Consider the following 25,469-nt stretch of genomic DNA (forward strand, 5'->3'; position numbering starts at 1 on the left):
ATGAGTAAATCCTGCTCGTCTGAGACATAATGTACTGTATGTCATCACCCATCAACCTAAAACAACCTCCCTGCTCTTCTAGTGACACATTTGGATCCTGAGGTTTGGCAGGACCACTGCTGGTTGAAAATTGGTGGCTATATGCACACAGCCATATTGGAGAGAAGTTGGATCTCTTCTCACTTCCTTCAAAGGTGTTACCAATGATACTAATGAAGGCTCTGTTCCATTTCATGTACAGTAGCACAGTGGTTCTCAAACCTTTTATTTCAAATGGAACCAAATGGACCCGCGAGGGTTCATTTGGTTCCATTATTTTGTACACTCTCAGAGTTACACACCTTTCAAGGGGCCATTTGGAACCCCCAAAGATTGAAACAATGAGGGTCCCTGGACCACACTTTGAGACCCACTGGCGTAGCAGAGTGTTTCCGGTGAACCAACATGCACAACATTGGCAGCCTGACTCAGGCCATGTTCAGACGACAACACTCTCGCCGTTGCGTTGCCACTTTCTATCCAGCGTTCATATGAAGCCGCATCAGGGCATGAAACAATGTAGTGTGGATGTAATTTTGTTAGCTGGCGGTGACGCACGGATAGACGACCCTGCTTCCTTGTTTACAATTCACCATGGTAACGTGGCTGCAGTAGGCTGTATGCGAGCCATGACATCACATGTGTTGTCATTTCTTGTGTTTCCCACTGTTCACGCGGTGACGCGAGGGGAGATCGTTGACAGCTTTTCCACCCAAAAATCTGGCCTTACTTTGTTCCGTTTTCAACCCCCGAAAATGCCGTTGTCGTCTGTACGGAAGGCATATCTGAGTCTGACATTTAATTTAGCAGAATTCTCATGGGAGCGGTGTCATGTGAACGGGGCCTCAGTTTGACCAGAATGGAACAGAGCCTTCATTAGTATTATTGGCAACACCTGTGAAGGAAGTGAGAAGAGACCCAACTTCTGTCCAAAATGGCTGCTGTGCATATACTGTAGCCTATTCAACCACAGTGACTTCAGAGCCGACCGTGGACGTCACAAACGTTCAGAGGATATCAGATCAGAATAGTCGCATGGGACCACGTGTGGCCCCTGTGTGTGACAGGTGCAGTGTTGTTCCAATACACATCAAACTTGGCACAAACACTGTACAGGAGTCTGCCACAACAACAGTGACATGCACAGGAGGCCACAAGCTCCAATTCGCACCTGGCACAGACACTGTTCAGCTGTCTAGTCTGCCATGATAATGGTATAATGGTGCATTTATATAGCGCTTTTTATCCAAAGCGCTTTGCATAGATTGTGCAATACATTCACCCATTCACACTCACACATTCATAGCCAATGGCAGAGGAATCCATGTAAGGCACCAACCAACCTCACGGTTCCCATCCAGCCGCTCTACCGGCCACTCCAGCGGCTACGTCAGGGGCCCCCAGGTGACCTCACAGGCCACCGTTGCTCCAATGAGCAATAAACCTGCCACAAACAGGGGTTGGCCATGACAATAGTCAGAACAGGGGGGGCAGGGTCTACCCTATAGGGGCCACATGAAAATAGTTAGATCAAAAAACTAAATTGACTCTGTGACCATTGCTCTGAGCAGCGCAATATAGGACTGGATAGGCTGCGTAGAAGCCTGAAAATCTAGTCATCTAAATCTTCTAAATAACTAGTAATAAATTAATGAGTAATGAGTATAAAATAGAGTATAAGGTATAAATGGAGTAGAAGTAAACAGCAATGAAAAACAGTTGAGTAATACTTTACTCAACTGTTTTTGGGCTACTTCAAAATTGTAATTGAGTAAAGGTACCTGGTTACTTCTCACCACGTGTGTGTGTGTGTGTGTGTGTGTGTGTGTGTGTGTGTGTGTGTGTGTGTGTGTGTGTGTGTGTGTGTGTGTGTGTGTGTGTGTGTGTGTGTGTGTGTGTGTGTGTGTTGTGTTTCAGGACTGTGACAAAGGACTTTGCCAAAGACGGACCTCTCAATCACTTCCAGCTTTGCGAACCACTGACCCGTCCAAAGACTGCAATTATCCCACTGCAAGGGTTTATGGGAAAGGACAGGAGGACTGCTTTAGGTCCCAACGTCAGGACTACAAAACACCTTTTATTATCTAGAGCTGCAGTTATCCATCTTTTCTTTAGCGATAATTCAGTCGATAATATCGTTGCTGTCAGGCAGAAACCTCTTATCTCCATATTTTAACTTTTAACTTTTTGTGTTTCTTTCGTAAATAAACGTCCTGCTTGACACACAAAAGAATCAAAAGTAGCAGATCCCCAAGCTCGAAACACGGCACAAAACGGGGTGTTTTGAGCTTGTAGATCTGCTACTTTTGCTGTTTTTGAAGTTGAATCCTGAAGAGTAACAGTTTTGGGCATATGAGGTTTCCACCAGACAGACACGATATTCTTCGAATCGATTAACCACTAACGCTTGAAAACCTCCAGGCCTGCAAGAATAGAGCAGTGAAGTCTGACGTCATTTATTTCCCCATTCTGAATTCCCATAGACTTTTTTCATATCGCGTCATATAAGAACTGTGTTGCAAACATAAACAAAATAATGATCTCAGCGGTTTGTCTCATATGGATATGAAGAAAACGCTAATGTTACTGTTGCCGAATGAGTTACATTTTTGCTAGAAACAGGCTTTATCAAATATGAGTGAATGACTATCATAAACCATACAGAGCCACCTCTCCGACAATATCGTGCAAACCGTTTGTTTATTTTTGGACCACAATGCTTATATGAGAGGATTTTAAGATGACTCAATGTTATTCTCCATAGTGAAATTACTTCCATGAACTGGGGGATGAGCGAGTGACATCATGACTTCACTGCTCTATAAGCGCACAGGCACTTTTTTCCTCCTTCCACTCTATGTTAATGAATGCAGCTGTTCTCTCGGAACACTCTACTCGCACAAGTGAATATTTTCTGCTGTTAGCAGACTCTGTCTCGAGAGATTACCTTATGTTTAACCTGGTGTGCATACTTGCATTATGCATTATGATGTATATGTAGATATCTTGCTCTCTTTGCCCCAAGCAAATCAGCCTTGTGGTGAGCCCCATAGGTCATACCATCACTCCAGTACTAATTTGACAGAGCAACTTTCACTTGTAAGTAATACTGTAAGTAAGCCTTGCCAAGCCCTGTCTCCTGTTTCCTTAGCATGAGGCAGCAGGCAGCTTGATGTACAAATACACCCCCTGGACATGACGCTAGTATGTCAGAGAGACCTAACCCCAGCCCTTGATCATGAGTGCCAAGCAGGGAGGGATTGGGTTCCAGTCTTTGGTATGATCCGGCCGGGGATCGAACCCCAACCTCCAGCCTTAGGGCGGACATTCTAACCACAAGGCCACTGAGCTTGTTCCACTGAGTAATATTTGACAGGGAGTATCCATACTTTGACTCAAGTACTGAGGTTGAGTACTTTGTCCGTGGCTGTGGGCTATACACTAAATGCACAGCAGTTACAGCAGCCAATGCAGAAAATGACATGAATTGGAACATTGCTGACACAGAAACATGGAGCAATGCAGAGGAGAGTACATGAATAAGAGATGGGCTCTTTCATAAGGAGCCATGCTACATTAGATAAGTGCGTAGGGGAGACAGACGCTGTATATGAACGATGAGAGGGAGACAGTGTAGGAGAGACAGACAGTAGGAAAGGAGGAGAGACATACAGTAGGAAAGCTGAGAGGGAGAAAACGTAGGAGAGACAACCATTATGAAAGCTGAGAGACAGACAATGTAGGAGAGACAGACAGTAGGAAAGCTGAGTTGGAGACAGTGTAGGAGAGACAAACATTAGGAAAGCTGAGAGACAGACAGTAGGAACGCTGACAGGGAGACAGCGTATAGGACTGACAGAAAGGAAAGGTGAGTGGGAGACAGCGTAGGAGAGACAAACAGTAGGAAAGATGAGAGGAGAGACAGACAATATAAGCTGAGAGGGAGACAGTGTAGGAGAGACAGTGTACTAAAGCTGAGTGGGAGACAGACAGTAGGAAATGTGAGAAAGACAGACAGACAGACAGACAGACAGACAGACAGACAGACAGACAGACAGACAGACAGACAGACAGACAGACAGACAGACAGACAGACAGACAGTAAGTAGATATGCCATGAGGGAGACGGTGTAAGAGAGACAGACAGTAGGGAAGCTGAGAGAGAGACAGGCTCATGCATCAAGGTGAACTGTGCTCTCATTCAATGTATGAATTATTCCAGAGTGGTTATTATTCTAATCTCTTGGGGCCAGAAACTAATTTCTACAGAACAATATATTTAATTCCCACAATTTGCCATTTTTTGTAATCAGCCAAACTATCATGTTCAACTTAGCTCTCTCAAAAGGTCAAAACATATTAGTAGTCCCCAGCAATGACGCTCTATTGCTGATCTAGATTTGTATGACCTTTAGGCAACAAAAGACATATTTTCCTACGCTTTTAGGCCACTATGTTATTATCATTATTGTAGGCTGTAGTTTTTGCAGTGTCATAAGAACACCGAAACGAAAGATTAAATACATTAATAATAAAGTATTCAATCAGTCAATCAAAGATAGAGGTTCTCTACTCTGGAATACTCACATAATTATTGCCAAATCCTCATCTTCAATCAGTAACTTTAAACATTGAAGGCCAGCCTGATGAATCAAACCTCTACATTTGCTTCTACCACATGAAGTGGCCTTATTTCTAAATTTTCCCCCATTGATTCCGGATGGTGACCCGTTTCGAAACGGGTCACCATCCGGAATCAATGGCGGAAATTTTATTGTTATCACATTTTTGTCTTAGGAATGTGACAAAAACCAAAAAATATTATTGAACTCTACTCTCCATGGCATGAGTAATCAATAGAAAGAAAGTCATGTTGGGGTGAACTACTCCTTCAAGTAGCATGTGAGGGGTCAAACTATGTTTTTTTCATGATTCTGAATCCATTGCAAGCATTTGTTTTGCACGAAAAACATTCCTTGGGCTAAAAACGGCCACACAAAAATATGGTTTAGTGATGAGTCATCACTTTTCAATTTTGTCGGAGCAGCCTTTACCCCAAGGAATGTTTTTCGTGCAAAACAAATGCTTGCAATGGATTCAGAATCATGAAAAACCCCTAGTTTAGATAGATACCTTTATTATCCCAAGGGGGAAATTCAGTTGTCCAGTTGTAGCATAGCAGTATACAGTATTTACAAAGTTACAGAGAAGTAAGACAAAAAGATAGATAAGAGTAAAAGAGAAAAAAAAAGAGCAGTACAGTACCAATAAAGAAAAGGTGCATCAATAGAGGGGGCGAATAATATATAAGTATATATACATAAAGTGACTTACAAAAAGAGACCGTAACAGTCAATGCTAGTTAGTGCAACAAGTATCTCACTGACATTGTTAAACAAAGCAGAATACTCAGAAACTACCAACACAACCTAATAGTGCAAAGTCAGAAATCAGTGCGAAAAAACTAACAAAAAAAGCAGCTCAGAGAATGCTACTTAAAGCATATTTATTTTGTTGTGTTTTGTCCTGTATAGTTAATTTAATGGGACCCCAACTTTCATCAGCTGTAACGGATTCTGCAAGGGAAACTGAATTTCAGTGTTACTAGACACCTTTAAACACACATTGGTGAAGAAATCTTTTGGTAAGGAATTTATTCCAGGACTTTATAAGATATTTCCTGACTACTATAACAGCTGTATACTATTGCCACCAAGCATGTCTGTGCACTGAACTAAGATCATTTAGACTTTATGGTGTATAACGAACAGCCACGCTCACACTGCTAGACCTACTGGGTTTAACAAGCCACGTGCAAGTCAAGTGCGACTCGGAGGTGTTATAACTTCTTCCATCATCAACTTTTGGAGGAAATACATAGGCTACACGTATAGCCTATGTCATAACATATAGCCTATAACATATAGTCTCTCTCGGGTGGAGACATCATAGGTCCAAAAACCATTACTTTCCAGGATTCATATCCAAAAAACAGCAAAACTAGCAGCTATAGAGCTCGCATTTCGAGCTTGCAGATCTGCTACTTTCTGAGTGAAAAAAAAGGTAAACATGTAGATTTATAGTTAGGTTTATCGGCAACGATATAGGCAACGTTATAAAATAAAACGAGTGCATTCTAAACAGTGGTTCTCAAAGTGCAATTTCCAGGGAATCTGTGGGTTCCTTTAGCGGGGTCTAAATTGACCCATACAAGTCCCTAACGGGTTCATTTGGCTCAATTTGTACACTGTCAGAGTAAAGGGGAGACCTTGACATTTGCAAGTTTGAGAAACACTGAAATGGACTACGCAGCTACACGTCTGCACAACATCATCAGCTCCATGGAGAGCTCCTGTATACCTGCACACATCAACATGTCACCTGGCTGCTACCGCCACAGTGCGAACTGCGAACAACATCAGCACCATGGAGAGTTCCTATAGAGCCTGCCTAGTGCCTAGTACAAACGCATCAACATGTCACCTACCTCCACACAGTGCGTCAAGCTGTTGCTTCTTGGTATGATAGTGCTAGTGGGACAGGAGGTCTGGATGAATGGAGCTGCAGCAGAGACGAAGAGCATTCGACCTTCGAAGTGCGCGCGTATGTGTGTGTGAGAGAGAGAGAGAGAGAGAGAGAGTGAGTGTGCACGCGCGCGCGTCCTGGCTGCACAGCGCTGTAGATTCCTTAGTTGAAGGGACGCCCGCGGTTTGGGAGAGGGGGAAAAAAATCCAGTGAAAGTGAAAGATGCCTGCTGTGAAGACTAGAAAGAGACAGAGCCTCTGTAGCTTCTATTAGATTAGTCCTCTCTCTCACCGCCTCTGCAGAGGCAAACCTTTCCGTCTGGAATCGGGTCTTCTTCAGTGATGGAAAAAGTAGACTACTCACATTCTTTACTTAAGTACAAGTATATCAATACTGCAAAATACTCTGTTGCAAGTAAAAGTTCGGTATTCATTATTCTACTTGAGTAAAAGGACAAAAGTATTACCATCAAAATGTACTTAAAGTACAAACAGTAAAAGTTTCTACTCATTGGGTAGAATATCCCATTTCAAGTTTTCAAAATCTATGAAAAACTATTTTTTTCCTTTTTCTTTTAAGAAACATACATTAACCACTTCTATAAAGTAACTAAAGTTTTCAAATAAATGTAGTTGACTACAATATTTGTATCCGAGAGGTATTGGAGTAGAAGTAAAAGTATAAGAAGTACAAATACCTCTGAGTAAATGTACTTCTTACTTTTCACCACTGGTCTTCTTTCCAAGAGGTTCGCTGCCTGCCTGCCTATTTTGTGAATGACTCACCTTCTCCTGTTCCTCTTCCCAGTGGGTTTCATTATTTCTTACCTTTTCACGATCTTGCAGCCCGGCCCGCTTGAATTCAATAATCTTTCTACATCATCACATGGGAAACGTGTGTCCAATAAAAGAACGGCACCTCGATCCCCAACCTCCATATCGGATTAAACCGGAGTAAAACTTTTATATAGATGTGAGAAGATGAGGTTATGTTCTCCATTCTTGGACCATGACTGAGTATTTGCACAGAAAACGTTCTTAGGCTAAAAGAACACTTTCAAGAGTCCTTTATTGCTCACAGCATGCCTTCTCTCCCATGCGTGCTGCATGGTTGCTTGTCATTCTTGTGCCCTGGCTTTCCTTTCTCTAAGCTAATAAACCAAAATTAAAAATGTAATTAATCATGATTTCAAAATAACAATTCTCATTTCTTACTCAAGGTATAGGGCCCGGGCAAGTGAAGACAAAACGTGTTTTGTTACTATGAAAAGTCTGCCAGTCCGTCATGTCACATCACACTTTTGCCCCTACTCTCACACCCTATCCATGCCAAACTTTGCGCGCGCGCACGCACACACGCGCACGCACGCACGCACGCACGCACACACACACACACACACACACACACACACACCCTCTCTTGGCTGGCAAACCACAACCTCCAGTCCCGATTTCTCAGATGGGCCTCTTCTAGCGCCACGACGAGGCCGATTTTTGCAAAACACATTTTTGTATACTGCTCCAACAGATTTGCCCTAAAATCACGATTTTAGGGAATCAATATTAAGCCCATATCTGGGAATGACATTGTGTCAGCCTCATTTGGTTCGGGCGGCCGAGCGTCTAGTCGGCGCCCTGGCCAACTCGGGAACAATGTAAATAGGGGATGAATGCCCCGCCCTTTAATGCAAACCCCATTATACCTGTTGTCATAGGATCTGTTTTGACCATCTGTTTGCGTGTGTCCATTTATGCCCTAGACAGCCTCAATCTCTCCATCTGGGCCACGTTCATAATTGACAGATAATATCAGCTAACAGCAAGAAGGAATGTTTCAACCTGAGTTAGGCCATCTAAAAGTGCAGGTACTAGGCACTACCTCTGGTGAGGCCACCAGACCAGACTGTAATGACTTCAATGTAGGAAAAGACATGTCAAATAGCTCAGTCATCCACCTCCCATAGTCATGGTGGTTGTCATATGCCATGGCACATTCATATGGTCCATGAAAGGGCTACCATACTAAAAAAGTATTAGAAGGTGATGTCTGATTCTGAGGCAAGAGTTATAAGATGTCAGAGGAGACATGAAAGTATGTGTCCTCTTCGTCGTCTATGGTGAGAGTGCAGTTATTACCTGTGGGGAAGTCAGAGCTTCAAAGTGGCACATTACACATTACATTCTGTCTTCCACTTGATGATGACTCACTGAATCTTCATCTTGAAAGGCAACCTTACATTTTGCCAGCTCCATTACAACCTGCTAGAGCATTCCTTACCCCTTGGTTATGGTTGGTAACGTGTGAATGGGAAGTGCTGACCAGTGCATCACACCCTTTCCCCCTTGCCCCAGCACCTTGTGACTCTTCAGATTGAGCCAGAGTGGAGAATCAACAGATTCTGATGAAGTGTAGCGGTCTATTAGTTTTACTAGAAGCTGGGCCGCCCTTCGGGCGGCCCAGCGTCTAGTCGGCGACCTGGCCAACTCGGAACAATGTAAATAGGGAATGAATGCCCCGCCCTTTAATGCAAACCCCATTATACCTGTTTTCATAGGACCCGTTTTGACCATCTGTCTGCCTGTGTCCATTTATGCCCATATATGGAGATATCTGTATCTGTCTGTCGGCGTCCATTTTATGTCCATATATGGAGAATGGAGATCACCGCAGTTATAGTTCTGGGTCCATTTTATGCCCATATATGGAGATATCTGTCTATCTGCGTCCATTTTATGCCCATATATGGAGTATCTGTCTGTGCCTCCAACTGTGTTGCAGACACAGTGCCGGTTCCCCCTTTAATGCAAACCTCATTATACCTGTTGTCATAGGACCCGTTTTGAACATCTGTTTGCCTGTGTCCATTTATGCCCATATATGGAGATATCTGTATCTGTCTGTCTGCGTCCATTTTATGCCCATATATGGAGATCTTTGACCATCTGTTTGCCTCTGTCCATTTATGTCCATATATGGAGATATCTGTATCTGTCTGTCTGCAATCCATTTTATGCCCATATATGGGGGCATTCATTTTATGCCCATATATGGAGAACGCGCGTGCCCGTGGGACGAACGGTTCTCGAGATACGCGGATTACATACATACATACTCACAGAGATTTTTTGTTGACTCATGTGGCGTACGTGATGTCAGAGCCTTTTATGAAGTGATGTCACAATGAGTCAGAGCTTTCGCCGATTTCCTCCGGAACAGCCTGATGTCAACAATCAACCCCGCATAAGGAGATTCCGAACGTTTCGCGCCGGTTCGGGAAAACCGCGCGTCGGGTCGGGTCGAGACCCGGGACTGCACTCCGCGCCGCGGCGGGGAACGCGCGTGCCGAATCTGAAGCCGGTGGGACGAACGGTTCTCGAGATACGCGGATTACATACACGCAGACAGACACGCAGAGACTTCTCGCATTTATAGATAGATGACGTCAGACATCTCCATATTTGGGAAAATATGGCCACATCTTTTCCAACTTAAACAACCAACCAGGTCTGTGCATTTTCTTGGTCAAATTTGATCCCATGCCAAAGCACCAGCGCTCGCCCAGCAGTCTGCGGTCACCCAGGCGGAATGTGTACACGCACCCATGTGTTGCTTCTCACCCTTAGGGCATCTTACTAGTATAGTATTATATGTCCTCATGTCTGGCTGAATTTAACACATAAGACCACAATGAGAACTATATTCAATCAACCAACCCCAGGTTGAAAGCGGCAGGGATGTGCAGAGAATGTTAGAGAGGCAAGCTGAATGGGTGATGTCTGTGTGCACGTGCGTGGAAAGCGGTAAAAAGTCTTCAGCCTCACACACAAAACTCACCTGGTCAATGTACTGTATTTAATATAAAAAGCAGGTTCCTAATAGTTTAAATACACTGTACAGCAAATACAATGTAATGGAGAGGAGTCCTGGTGGTAAAGCAATTCATTATGATAAAAGTTTGCACACTTCTTTTTTTCATCCCAAACTTACACTCTTTGCTCTCCGTCATTTTCGAAGACATTCCAACCCCACATTCCCCCATTTCCATTTTCTACTTCATAAGTTAAGACCAGTCTCACAGACTTCATTCATCATTGGTTAACATTTTTTTTGTTGTTGTTTAATTTTCTATTTACACTCAATTTGTTATAAATATAATACACAATTTTCAGAAAAAAAGCAGTGGAGTAAATACAACATATTGATGATCATCACAAGATTCGATCACAAAGGGGGGGAGAGAGAGAGAGACGGTGATGGGCGGTGCGGGTGGGGATGCAGATAATGCTTTTGATCAGTTCGTCTGTAGAAAATTAAATGCGTGCATTCGCGGACACCGTAGTTTTATTGAACGGACGGACAAACGCACGCACACACACACACACACACATACACACACACAAACACAGATAAGGGAGCGGTGCACTGGGCAGTATGGTTTCTGGACGCTGTTGGTTCAAAGTCAGGCCTTTTACGCCCCAATTAATACTCTACCGAACCGATGGGATCGCTTGCCGACAGGAATGGAAGCGACACCGTCGGTTGAGATGAAGTATTATTATAAATCCATCCATCGTCAGGTTCCAGAGGACTAGCAGAGAGACGCAGCGTTGTCACGGTGTTGACAGGGGGCGCCGTTCCTCCTGGATAACCGCCCGGTAAAAAAAGTTTCCGCAGCGCGCCTGTTTGTCGTGTTGACTGACGGTCAGCCGGACAACCTGGGAAGTCATTCCAACCGTATGAAAAAAAAAAAAAAAATCTTTAAATGACAAGTTTAAACCCTAGTGAAAAAGAAATAAAAAAAAAAAAGTTTGTTTGAGATGATGTTTATGTGCCCGGGAGCTGTGTGAGAATACATTAATGGGGTCGTAATGGTGGGGAGGTTACCCATGGCCTCCGCCATTTTGTCAGTCGCCGGGGAAAAAAAATAAACTGCCGCCGTCCGGGATGAAGCTCCTCGAGGCTTGGCTAGACCGTTGACACCGACCAACCGACCCACGAGTTCCGCTTAAACCTCCTGACGGCTGCTTCTTCTGACGAGCCTCAACATGTCTCCCAGCATTCACTCTTCTAACAAGCCTCAACTCGTTCCCCCCAACATTCACTCTTGCACAAACTTCAGGAGCTTTCAGTAAAGCTTTTTCCACATTTCATCACAGGGTACAAAAAAAAAAGGCTACTGCTTTTCCACTCGCGCCATTCCAGTATTGAATATATTAATTAATAAGTCACGAAAAGACAGGGTGGTGGAGTCACATCTATGGGAGGTCCTGTGAGTAGTTCAGTTGTAGTGAAGGCCAGGGGCGCAGGACGACAGGGAGATGTTAGTTATCCTGAAAACAAAGCCTGGGTCCTTCTTGGTATCTGCAAAAATCAGTGGCTCCCCATCCTAAGCCCTGTGGGGCCCCGTTTAATGCTGCTTTTCTATCCTACAAGGAAGCGGACTGCATTGGGCCACTTTGTGCGGCAAACAAATTTGCCATGAATGGGAGTGTAATGTTATTTCTGTCACAGGTGTTCCCAATGACACCTGAAATGAAGGCTCTGTTGCCAATAGCGTAGCAGTCTTTTTCCATAGAGCCAGCGCAGCACAATAAATAGGCTCTGCGCATGACTGCGGTTTCCTTTTTCCAGAAGGTGGCATAAACATTTTCCTGTTCTGGGGTCAGTTTCGCATACCTTAATTTTATTGGCTCAGCAACAGATTTCAGACGGAAATGCATGTGAAGGTATCGTGTACAGAGCCTATAGCAGCACCCTGGCTACTGTTTGGAACCCTGAATGGAACAGAACCTAAATGATTATCATTGGTAACACCTGTGAAGGAAGTAACATTACACACTCCTATTTCGTAGCCAATAAGGATTCCGTGCAGCCGTGCACAGGGCCCCATTAACGTCCTGTTAGGACAGAAAACCAACAGTACCGAGGTCTGATTTATATATATTTAAAATAGCATTATCGTCTCTGTCAGGTGGAAACCTCACATCTCCAAAACGGTTACTTTTCTAGATTCAAATTCAAAAACAGCTAAAAATAGCAGATCTGCGTTTTCGAGTTTGTAGATCTGCTACTTTTGATGCTTTTGTGTGACGTCGTAGTATGATCAAGTAGGGGCATTCATTTACGAAAAACAAACACAAAAAAGTTAGAATACGGAGATAAGAGGTTTCTGCCCGACAGCAATTATCTACAGGCTCACAGAGCTTGTAGATCGGCCATTTTCTTTACGACGCAAAACCAAATAATAAATCGCCCATATATAAAGTCCCAAAGGACTACGAGTGTTCATGGACTTGGTGGGAACAGTCTACGTGTTTTTTTTTTCTTCTTCTTTTTGTCTTCAGGCGCTGTTGATGACAATGAGTGCGGGACTGGATATCTGCTGGCTGGTGTCGCCGGCTGCGGCGGTGGCGCCGCCCTGTTGGTCGGCCAGCTTGGCGAAGACGCGCGGCGTGCCCAGGTTGTACACGCCCGAGTGCAGGAAGCAGGCCCGCAGCGCCAGCCGGGTCACTTCCTGCGGCTGCAGCGTGAGCTTGTACTGCGTCTGACCAAGCCAGGTGAAGGAGGCATGGAGCTCCTCGCTACTGGAGAGAACACAGAGACAGACAGATAGATACCTTTATTATCCCCCCAGGGAAAATCAGTACAGCAGTTAACCCATTGGCCTGAGGACCCGATTCTATAAAAACCCTAACTGTTTTCAAAATATTACAATATTACACGAGAACACTCGAAACAAGGATTTATTTGTCAACCTTCTGAAGTCAGAGTTGCTTGAAGAAGTCCAGTGTGAAATTTCCGCAGTCAGTGATGATTTGAGATGCTGTGGCATCTGCTGCTTCCAATGGTTTTTTACACAATCTTTTGAGACTGAATATAGGGCCTGTTCCTATATTCAGTTTTTTTAAATTCTTTATGAGGTTTAAATGTCAACTTTGGAAACACCACGTGTAACAAATGTCTTGTGTATTTAAGGAAGAAAAGCCTGACAGAGAGGTTCAAAACGGGGCAAATCAATGCAAAAGTGTAAGTGTGTGTCTTCTTCAACTACTGCGGCAGTATGAAAATAATTTATGACTTTGTCGCTGTTGGACAGAAACCTTTTGTGTTTGTGTCGCTATTGTCCGAGTTTGACCCTCCTAACAGAGAGTTTGACCCTCCTAACAGAGTCCGCAAGATATTTTAAAGAATTTCGTAACAGAGAGTCCATGACAGCACAAAGTGGAGGCCTTTTATTTATTTTACCTGGAGGTTTTGTGTCGGAGGTCGATGATGACGTCAACTTGCAGCAAGGAGCAGTTGGACAGGGTGAGGCTGACTGGAACCACACAGAGGCTGAGGGAGCAACACACAGGAGGACAACACAGTCACTATTACACACAGAACCCACACCAGTGTTGATTTTCACAGCAAATCTTGATTTAGTTTTAGTCATAGTCTTATGAATAAAATTGGAGTTCGTTTGATGTTTTTAGTCAACTAAATATCATAAGATTTTATTCGACCAAATCTACAGTTGATTTAGTGGACTAAAATGAATTTTGACAAGCCTTTGTGATGTCGTAATGACTGATTTTACATGCTGCATGCTGAAAGTAGATGATCTACAAGCTCACAACGTGTTGCGTTGCAACACATTGTGAGCTTGTAGATCTGCTATTTTTAGAGCGCAACACGGAGGGGAGCGCAAGCAAACATAAAATGACATGTCTTTTAGTTCTACTGGAGCTCTTCTCCACTAGTCTCACCTTAACATTTTAGACTTGTTATTATTAGTTGACTAAATATATTTAGTCTTAGTATTAGTCAGTTTTCATCACGCTACCATGTTTGAGGTTACCCAATTCCCATTTTGTAGACTTCCTCGCATTACTGCTAGTTTGACTGTTGTTTTGTCAAAAAAGTGCAACATTTTTTAATACACTCCAGAGGAAGAGAGTTACTTTTGTGACCTTAGTGAAATTGAAAATTAACGCAACGTTTTTGTTTAACCCTTTGCCAGCCAAAAGGGGCCCCTTAAAAACAGGGGTGCAGAGGTACTGCCGTGCAATCTGCTATTTATTTATAAACATGTTTTAAAAAAGCAATGCACCAAATGATAAACAACGCGCTCGGGTCGCTCAGTGCAAGCCAGCAAAACGTGCGTGAAGAACATTTTTTGGTCGGCCACCTACTTATATGCTGCTGAAGGCTGTTATCCTCCGTTCATTTTGCATGGAGCGAGATGGGGTAATCCGCGAGAAAAAACAGCGCTCGAAAGTACATTACGTCCTCGTTGCACGCACATCGATCTAATCCAATGCAATCCACTCATTCCGAAGCCTTGATTTCGTCTGTCGTCTGATCGAAAATGATGAGGAGACGCGCTGGCCAACTGGCTGCATACACAATACAAGGGCACGTAATGGCCGCCCGTGGACCCCAGTTGCTCCCTAGCAGATCACGTCATCACGTCTCTGACGCGATCACGTCTCAGGAGCTCTCTTAAAGAGACAGAGCACGACCGGCGACTGTATTTTTTTTTTAAATTATAATTAATTTCATAAATTACGGGAAAGTACGGGAAAGTACGGGCGGCGCATTGGGTGGTCCGGACAAGTACGGGCAAGTGCGGCCGGCTTACAAAGTGTTTAATTGCTTTATTATTATTTTTTTATTTAGTAAAATGTATTCTATTTGTGTTGGTTTCCTTGAGTTTGATGATTATGAAAAACGTCAAGCTTGAGAAACACTGTATAATTCTGATCTGTGTTGGGATGTATTATATGAATACATAAAAACCCATGAAGGTTTGGGCACGTTTTTGTGTGGGACACAAAAATAAAAGAATCTATCAATCAATTAATCAATACAAATGTCGATTCCATTTCAGGACCTTTGACTTTAAAGCAAACAAGTTTGTGTGTATATATGCATAAATGTCGATTAATCAACCGAAGGCAGGTTAAAAAGAAACAGGCTATGCTGGAAAATGTCATTTGACATTTACCAAATAATGCTGACGAGAACACTGTTCAGGGAAGGATTTACTGATGTCATGAACAAAATGTTCCCAGAAGTCAATATCTATTTTTATCCAGTGGAGACAGACTAACAAGCAGGTTATTATTCGCCGTCTCCTGGCAGGGTTAATGGCTGTCATTTTAGCCACAAAACAGCAGCCACACAGGAAAATATATGTATCATTTCACGGAAAAGACCCAACATTGAGGGACATTTTGAATCCATAATCAGTGTATCTGTGTTCCAAGGCCAGGTTTTACATATAAGCTGTACTGTACAAGACTGTGTGTGTGTGTGTGTGTGTGTGTGCGTGCGTGCGTGCGTGCGTGCGTGCGTGCGTGCGTGCGTGCGTGCGTGCGTGCGTGCGTGCGTGCGTGCGTGCGTGCGTGCGTGCGTGCGTGTGTGCCTGCCTGCGTGCGTGCGTGCGTGTTACCTCTCCCTGGTGAATGGGTGGGTGTAGGTTTCGGGGTAGTGCATGTTGCTCTTGATGAGGTGGGACAGCTGCTCCATGGAGGGTCTGCTCATCGGAGGAGGCAGCTCCGGCTTAAACTTGAGCAGCACCATTTCCTGAGCCTCCTATAGAGCAAAAACACAACAGACAATCAGACATACAGTACATGTGTAACGCTCGGGATTCGAACTCGGGTCTCCCACGTGAAAGACCAATTTCTTAACCACTAGACCAAAGGCATATCCCTATGGATCAGGGGAGATATTAAGACTTTTGAGGCCATCAGGCTGAGGCATTGAGTCACTCTGCTACATAATGTCACAACCAACCTACTGGTACAGGCCCTGAAAGTGACACACAATTTAGAAGTGTGAATCGCCTTAGTGTTTCAAAAGCTGGGCATTTTGTTTCCACTTTGCCAAGGCTGGGTTTCAGGGGAGGTTCTCAGAACCTAATTTGGGCCCTGCTGAGGAGCCCGAGTTTAACCCATTTAGGCCTAGAATTATTGAATGCTTTAACCAGTGAAAAATAGCAGATATACAAGCTCACAGCGCGGCACCGAGTGCCGCGCTGCGAGCTTGTAGATCTGCTATTTTTGAAAAAGTCGCGAAAATGTGTGCAAATCTTTGAATATATGTATTTTCAAAGCGAACGTTTGTAACTCAAATTTTGCTTCTGGGGGGGTCCCTGGAACTAAATATTTTGAGATGGGGGTCTGTGGCCAAATACATTTTGGGGGTCCTTCACATGAAAAGGTTTGAGAACCACTGACATAGTAGTCTCTCAAGCACAGACTAACTGAGCTCCAGTTAAGTGAAAAGGACCTTTTCTTTGACGATGGCCAGCCAGATTGCTGACATAGAAACGTAGGGTGCCGCGCTGTGAGCTTGTATATCTGCTATTTTAGAAAAATCGTGAAAATTAGAATTTTGACCTGATTCTATAAGTGTCTTTTGAATCCTTATAAGATTTTTTGAAAACCCTACGTTTCTATGTCAGCAATCTGGCTGGCCATCGTCAAAGAAAAGGTCCTTATATATATATTCTATTGGCGTATACAATATACAAAGATTGATGCACTTGTACATTTGATGATTTTATTTTATTTAAATGTTTTTTTTACGATTTGTAATAATTATCCTGTTATTACTTTAACTCATTGCATGCCAGGCCCGATAGTCCCGAGATTATTTCAATGTCTTTCCCCGCCAGGCCCGATAATCCTGAGAAAAAAAAACGTTGCGGGGGGTTGCACGTTTAACCCCCATAGCAACCCCATCTTTCAAACATGGCAGCCATCTTTGTTTACATTTTAGGAAAACATAATGGCTGCTATCTCATGAATGCCTGAACGGATTTCCATTCGGATTTTTTTGTTTGAAAGCTGTGAGCAATGTGCAGACACGTGGTGCATTATCTAGGCATGGGTGTGCATGATCCGTGCACTATGAATTACATGGAAGTCTATGGAGACAGAGGCAGGGGAGAGTACGAAGGTATTGTTAAATGGTGGGGAATGTGTTAACTCATTTGCTGCCATTTAACAATACCTTCGTACTCCAATCCTGCCAAACTGTCTCCATAGACTTCCATGTAATTCATAGTGCACGGATCATGCACACCCATGCCTAGATAATGCACCACGTGTGTCCACATTGCTCACAGCTTTCAAACAAAAGAATTCGAATGGAAATCCGTTCAGGCATTCATGAGATAGCAGCCACTATGTTTTACACTGTTGTGAGCTTGGAGGTCTGCTACCTGAGTTGTATGGGGGTTGTATGGGGGTTAAACAAGCAATTTCGCGATCGCTATCATGCCTACTAACGTTTTTGGGGTCCAAAAAAAAAAAAAAAAAAAAAATGAAAAAAAAGATTTTTTTTTTTCAAAATGGCGGCCATTCTCGGGTTCCTCGGGCGTGGCAGGGAGGGACATCCCAAAATTCTCGGGTTCCTCGGGCTTGGCAGGGTATGAGTTAATAATGTAATAATTTACTTTATTGTTGATGCATGTCTGAAGGAAGCCAAACAAAAATAAGTTTAAAGGCCCTTTTCCACTGGCAGCGATAACGATGACGATAACGATTTAAAAAAGTGGGTTTTCAATTGAAGTGGATCGGCAGCATCCACCCAACACCGATAAAGACAACGATAGCCGACAACTACATCGTTAGGATCAACAACGATGTGGTTAAGATCACAGTGATATGGAACTGGGTCTCTGACAAACAGCTCGAGGTGCGCTCTGCGCGAGCGGCTGTTAAGTGGCGCCTCTTCACATTGATGTCCGATAACTTTATCGGACATCAATGTGAAGGCATAATTATCGCCGTGATATTTTATGTCTATCGTCATCGTTATCGTTGCTGGTGGAAAAGGGCCTTTACTCTTACAGTACAGTCGAGGCTAAAAGTATTGGCACCCTTGCCTTTGTAAAACAGAAAAAAACTAAACAATCTTCCAGAAGCTTGGCAAATAAAATCATATTTTGCATCAACATACAGTATTTGGTTTGCAGAGGAACACAACATAAAACTAGAATAAATACAGAATCCTAGCTCATTCTACACAGAAACTTGCATAAATACTTCCAAGTTGACTTTAATCTTTAGTAATCCACCCAGTTTAAATGGAGTAAAGCCCTCATTCTGCTGTTTTGTGTCACACACTGATCATGGATCAAATAAAGGAGAGAATTGTCAGGCGGTCAGTTCAGATTGCAGCCAAACATGGACAATCTGAAAGCTCCAAGTCCACCTCCAGAGACCTTGATGTTCCTTCACTGTGCGCAATCTAGACAATCTAGACACCTTGAACACACAGACCAGATATCTTGCTTTAAACTACAGCAAGTTCACTCGTACAGTATGATGTATTGATTGACGATCCGCTGCGGCCAGAGACCCAGAAGGAGTGGTTAAGAGATAATTTAACAATGAATGCAAACTGTGTGACTTGAATTGCTGATCAGTAATGGACTCCCACGCACAGAGAGCATAACCAATCAATGTTAGATGGTAGCTGCCGCATGTGGCCTTGTGCTCCATAAATGGTTGATATGACGCTCACGTTTCCCCCCCGCTATGATAATGGGGGCGGGTCCTTTAGAGCACTGGTTTCTCAATGTATGGTCTGGCTAACACCAGGGGGGTCCAAATGAAGCTGTACGGGGGACAGTAACTCAGGTAGTTTAACCCTCAAATATCTGGAACGCGCCCGAGTCGCGTTAGATTCTAACCACTTTAACCATTATTTTATGCTTTAACTATTGAAAAATAGCAGATATACAAGCTCACAGCGCGGCACCGAATCCACCAATCTTTTCTTCTTTCACCCAGACGAGAACATTTTTAACCGTGAGTCTTTAGTTATGGTCCATTGAAAAAAGCTTGTTTTGACAAAAACAAAATCTGGGAGTAAAATCCTAGATATATACATTTTTCCGAATTTGCCATCATTGGTCTGGGCGAACAGAAGGTTTTCCAGATGATGTAATCTCCCGATGGATCATGGGAATTTGAGTCTTTGCATCACTCCCAGAGAGCGCAAATCGTAAATTTGCACTTTTGGTGCTCAATCACTGGATTTGACAAAACGTATATACGTCCTTGGCGGTGAATGTGTTAAAATGGCAGCAAAAAAGTTAACGTATTTCCCAGGCAATAATGCGGACAGGAACAATAAATCCATGTTTTCTTTAGATGTGTAATCTTTCTTCTTAGCCATTGTTAATGATAATCCACTGTTAATTTATGTTGCAGCAGAGGATATTGTTTTGTTTATCAATAAAAGTAAGCAATTTACCCCGAGTGAGAGGACATTATGCTCTCATAATGTCCGCAGTGAGGGTGTTATCGGACGAGGCGCAGCCGAGTCCGATAACACCTCACTCAGGACACTCAGGACTCAGGACATTATGAGAGCATAATGTCCGACCCCGAGTGGTAAATAGCTTTTCTACCACTTTTTCCCGTATACATGAAAGAAAACACATAGTTGTAACTTGCAAGGATCTTAAGTTACAATCATTATTGCCTATAAAACTTCCGCGAGACAGCAGATAGTTCCACAAACAACATCTTCTACTCACCAACAGATGGCGCCAACTCCATACTAATCCATGCGTCTAGCTTACAGCTAAGCTAACGTCAGTTAAAAGCACCGTTCCGGCCGTAAATAGAGGCTGTTCGCTTCCAGAAAGGCATAGGTTCAGAGAAAAGGGGCTTTAAAGTTGGCGGATTGCATTGGATCCAAATAAATCGGCGACGATAGTACGCACGTTAGTAAACATAGGACCGCTGCGACCTTCATTTGTTGGTTGGGGGAAAGGTGTTCCGACTACCTCCTGAAGTCCCCGGATGTACACTGAGGCGCATTGATCTCCTCACACAACTTTGCGGCAGTTGTCCTCTCATAACCTCCGGAATTTAGCCAATCAGAATCCAGTATTTGAACACGTGACTCGAAAAAGTGGTAGAACTAGTGTTTAAGGACTTCCTGACAAGTCACGTGACACAGCATGGCAGCCAATAGCACTGACCGGAGGAGAAAAAAGGGGGGTGCGGGGGTGATTGACAGATGTAACAGCCAATCACCGGGTCCATTCAGGTATCATGGAACCGCTGTTTTCACGGTTAGAGAACCGGGAACCGGCGCACTCCATAGTGGCTCCGAACCGCACTGAGGTCACTGCTAAAATGGCCCCTATACCCGGCACAGACCGGATCGGATCCCGGGTAATTTCGGATCTCTGACCTGCCCGAAGATCTCTAATATGAATGCAAAATTATCATTCAAATCTTAAAGTGTTTTGCCAATTATTTAGTGGCCCCACTTTGCAATACCCTCGAGTCCCACAGGCTGAGAAGCACAGATTTAAGAGTGGAATGACGACAATGAGGGGACAAAGGACACGCACGCACGCACGCACGCACGCACGCACGCACGCACACACGCGCACACGCGCACACACACACACACACACACACACACACACACACACACACACACACACACACACACACACACACACACACACACACACACACACACACACACACACACCCTTTCATCTGCGATATGAATGAACGCGCACACTGGGATGTTGCCAGGGCAACCCAGCTTCAAGTACTGTAGTAGAGAGAGAGAGTATGGAACTAATGGAAAATAAATCTATCCCGCCCCATCCATCTCTCATATCATCCATAACCTCACTAGGTAGGGCTTCCATTATCTTAGCAATTATTCTATCCATTGCTTTTCGATTAATCACAGAACCGTGAAGCGCATGCAAAAGAAATTATAATAACGACACTTGAGACTTGGACTTGGACTGCTGGATTTGTACGAGGTGACAGGGTCCTGTGCACAAGATGTGATCACTAATCCTCCTCTTCCTCCCTGCCGTCAGAGCAGAAAACTCTTATCTCCATATTCTAACTTTTAGTGTTTTTTCCTCCCTTAGTAAATTAATGCTTTATTTAATTATCAAAAGTAGCAGATCTGAAAACTCGAAATGCGGCACCAAGCAAAGCGTTTTCAGCTTGTTGATGTGCTACTTTAGCTTGTTTTTCAATTTGAATCCTGAAAAGTAACAGTTTTGGACATATGAGGTTTCCACCCGACAGAGAAGACATTTATTTATGTATTTATTTATTCATTATTGGCACCGCAACGCGTTATGCATTTTAAATCATTTTGTAATTAGGATGCATACGTTGTTATTGTTGGATGATTGGCAATGATTTGTACCTACTACATGGTCCTGCACTTTAATTTAATTTCATTGTACTTTTTGGTCTAATGACAAAATACATTCTGATTCTGATTCACTGCCTGCCTCCTGTGAATCCTTGAATTTTTCAAATTTTGTAAAGTTTCTTCTTTCAACGTGAAAACAAACCACCACTTAACACACAAAATGTAAATTGATTATTGTATTAAAATTGATTAAAACAAATGATCAATATACAGTACATGCTAAACCTCACCATTAGATGCTAAACATTCACATACTCTCTCATCTCTCTCAACCATAATTCCCATGTTTTCAGGACGTCTTCATTTCGACCAGCCCTCTGAATGATGCGGGTTCAAGGCAGATACAGAGAGGACATAATTTTCGTGAATTATCGCTTCTTATATTTCTCATGAAAATATGATGCATTGCCCAGTCTGAATAGCGCTCTACCTGAGTTATGATACTGTAAAACAGAGATGGATGACAGCAGTTAACATGGCTATCACAAACCCCCACCAACTGCACGGCTTAAATGCTCTGTCTTTGTGTGTGTGAGAGAGAGAGATATAGGGCCAAATGTTTCCACAAGTATAGTAGAATTTAAGATATAGACATTGCGAGGACCATATCTGTGCTGTGACGTGTGAGCTTGTAGATCTGATATTTTCAGCTTTAGTAGAAGAGGGTTCAGTGTCCCGCTGAAGGACACTTCGACAGTAACACAGTGGGAGCCTGGGATCAAACCCAGGAACCTTCCGGTTCCCCCGAGCGGCCACTATACCTCCTGGAGCCACTGTAGGAATATAAACGTGTATGTGTGTCTCTGTCTGTCTGTGTGTGTGTGTGTGTGTGTGTGTGTGTGTGTGTGTGCGTGCGTGCGTATGTGTGTGTGTGTGTGTTAACGTAGGGGACAGGATGCAGGTGATGTCACGCATCACACTGGGCCTCATCTATTATCGCCTTATTTTTAGACTCACGTGAGCCTTTCACAGTAACAGACATGTCGATGTCGTTGCGTCAGCAAACCCATTTGTACTGGCTGATCTTTCCAGCTCTCACACACACGCACACGCACACACACACACACACACACACACACACACACACACACACGCACACGCACGCACACACACACACACTCTACAATCTCACACAGTGTAAACACATACGCAAGCACACGTGAATATATACCTATTTGCAGCGGTGAGCGCATGGCTTCTAAGTAATGAGTTTCACATGCCACAGTGCACGGCGGCAACGCGGGGGAGTGAAGAGACATGCAGTTCCTTCCAGTTTCTGATTTGAGTCATAAGTCACTTCCACACGTGCACCGTATAATCAAGGTTTTCCAGAGTTCAAACGGAGCACGAGATTCCGGTTCCGTAGGATCGGACATTTAACAGACTTTATGCGGGCAGGACACTTGAGGTAATGTCTGATTTGGCTCAAAATGTGTGAATGCACGGGGGGATTGTCTGGTGAATTTAGGCCTACACTTTAAAAAATGTGCCTCATGGTGGCATTATAACAGGCCAATTAGCAGTTTACCTACTGTATAACAGGACAGATCGGTGAAACTTTGCACGCACACTCCCTAGAGGCCAAGGAAAAACCTCTGTCCTGCATTTTTCACATCAACCTTTATAGCGCCACCAGGAGGCCGACTTTTGCAAAACACGTTCATATTTGATAATTACTCTTACAGATTATGTCCAAACATCACGCAAATCGCTACACATTCTCTCATGTGATCAAGATGGATCTGTTCGATTTTTCATATTCCATCCTGATTGGCTAAGATTGGCATCTAAAGTTTGCGCCAGTGGCTCGTTTGGAACAAAATGGCGCAGCTCTGACGATACACTCAGGTCACCATGTGTCAGCCTTAAGCATATAGGGAGTTACGCTACGCCCAAATATGGAGTGTGTTGTCGAACCTTTATATCCATCAAATCAGTCAGCTCTATGTAAATATATGGGCATATACTGATGACAGTAGGCCTATATCAGGGATCTCCATATATGGGCATAACATGGACAAAGACTGACAGATACAGATATCTCCCTATACAGTATGAGTACAAAAGGGTACTCTGACAAAGCCAGACAGGTAAATCTGAATCAGCGTTGTTTCAACTACGTGACGTCAAACAACAGCGCGACATGACGTCGCTCGCTGCGGTAACTTGTGGTCGTATCGACCTCGCTATGAAACAACAGTAGCAGACATATTTTGCCGTGTTTTATTACTAGTTTGTAGCGCTCCTATTCTGCCGGTTTCTTTGGTTAGCAAGTAGCAACAGGTTAGCCAGCCACATAACACGAACAAGTGTCGCTTAACAACTACGTCATCTGCTTTGCTACTATTGTGATTGATTAGGGGGTGAACCAATCGCCGAAGACTGCATCTTTGGCAACGCCCATCCCAGAAACGGCTGCAGTAGAAAGGGCTTTCAGACTGAATAATGGAGTGGAACAAATGAAAATTAAGGCCGAGTGTCAGGCTACATACTTGCCTTATAAAGAGGGTTATTAAACCTGCCATTCTAGCTGCACTTTTAACTTAATTTTTGTCTGATCTATATTTTTTATATTATATCTGGCATTATTATATCTGGCATTATTATTTTGGAATTATCATTTAGTATTGCTGTGACTGCAGTGATGTTACTAGGTTTTCAAAGTAATGGGTCCCGGGACCCACAGGTGGTCATTCAAATGGGTCCCAGAAAGGTTTTATGAGTCCCCGATAAAATGTTTTCGAGCGCTGTGCGCTTGTAGATCGGCTATTTTCAAAATGTTTGCCTATTTCTTATATTTGTTTTACAATTTGGCTAATGTTTGAACTTAGAACTAGGATTTCTAAATACACTAGGCTACAGACACCCATTTAATTATATATAATTATATATAATATATATTATATATCATTTAATATATTATAATTTATATTATAAAATCCATGTTAAAATACTAGAGTACAAATGGAACGGGTCCATTTGGTTCTATTTGTTCACTGAGTTACAGACCCATAAAGTTCTATTTGGTTCCTAAAGTTCATTTATCTGGGGACCCCCTGGAACTCCCTCAAGGACCCTCTGGACCCCACTTTGAGTACCACTAGTGAAATGTTTTTAGCTGTTCCAGTTTTAACTGATAATAAATCTTTACCGTGTTTATCTTACACAATACATAAAAAAATCAAATTAAACCATCTAACTATTATAGCAACTTGAAATGAAGTAGAGCCATAGAGTAGAGCAGCAGAGACCGCACTAGTTTCAGTGCGCATGCGCCATGTCCCTGCAGTGTAGAGACGTCACATTTCAGCGCCGTCCCTTGGGTATGACGGTCGCCGAATTCATCAGGGCACCCCTTTTGGTGTAGCACCTGACGCGCTGTGCCACTAAGGTCAGGGAGCGGCCCGGTGCTACGCTAAAACTTGTGCCCCTAGTGAATTCGGGCGCGAAAAATGGTGTCGGTGGAATCAAAACATTGACGCTTCTATTGTCTGTAAGACTTTCTACGTGGATTTGATTCGTGTTAACGTAGGGTAAAGTAGGATGCCTTCACCCATGAACAATGGTGGCGTCTGTTGACTTTTAAAATGTTTTTTCTTTTTTTTTGTGACGCGGTAAATTATTTTAACGTGGACTCCAATGGAGGCGGCGCGTCCGCGGGACCCCAGGACCATGACGTGAATGCGTCTCTA

At 43.4% G+C, this 25,469-nt stretch overlaps 1 protein-coding gene across 5 annotated transcripts in view; it reads right to left on the reverse strand.

Moving 5' to 3' along the window:
* Nucleotides 1–25,469, reverse strand: part of trappc8 (trafficking protein particle complex subunit 8) — a 180,772-nt gene that overhangs the window by 86,273 nt on the left and 69,030 nt on the right. For 3 of the 5 annotated variants that reach the window (XM_080733606.1, XM_080733604.1, XM_080733603.1), the window contains 3 exons: nt 16,001–16,143; nt 13,810–13,899; nt 10,612–13,148 (listed from right to left, as the gene is read on the reverse strand). In XM_080733606.1, the coding sequence (XP_080589732.1) occupies nt 12,905–13,148; nt 13,810–13,899; nt 16,001–16,143 (477 nt within the window). In that variant the 3' untranslated portion in view covers nt 10,612–12,904. Of the gene's footprint in view, nt 1–10,611; nt 13,149–13,809; nt 13,900–16,000; nt 16,144–25,469 lie in introns of those variants that run through there. The other 2 variants (XR_013962342.1, XM_080733605.1) reach the window with 2 other exon arrangements.

This window comes from Nannobrachium achirus, assembly GCF_963921795.1.
Source record: "Nannobrachium achirus genome assembly, chromosome: 1".
NCBI lineage: Eukaryota > Metazoa > Chordata > Actinopteri > Myctophiformes > Myctophidae > Nannobrachium > Nannobrachium achirus.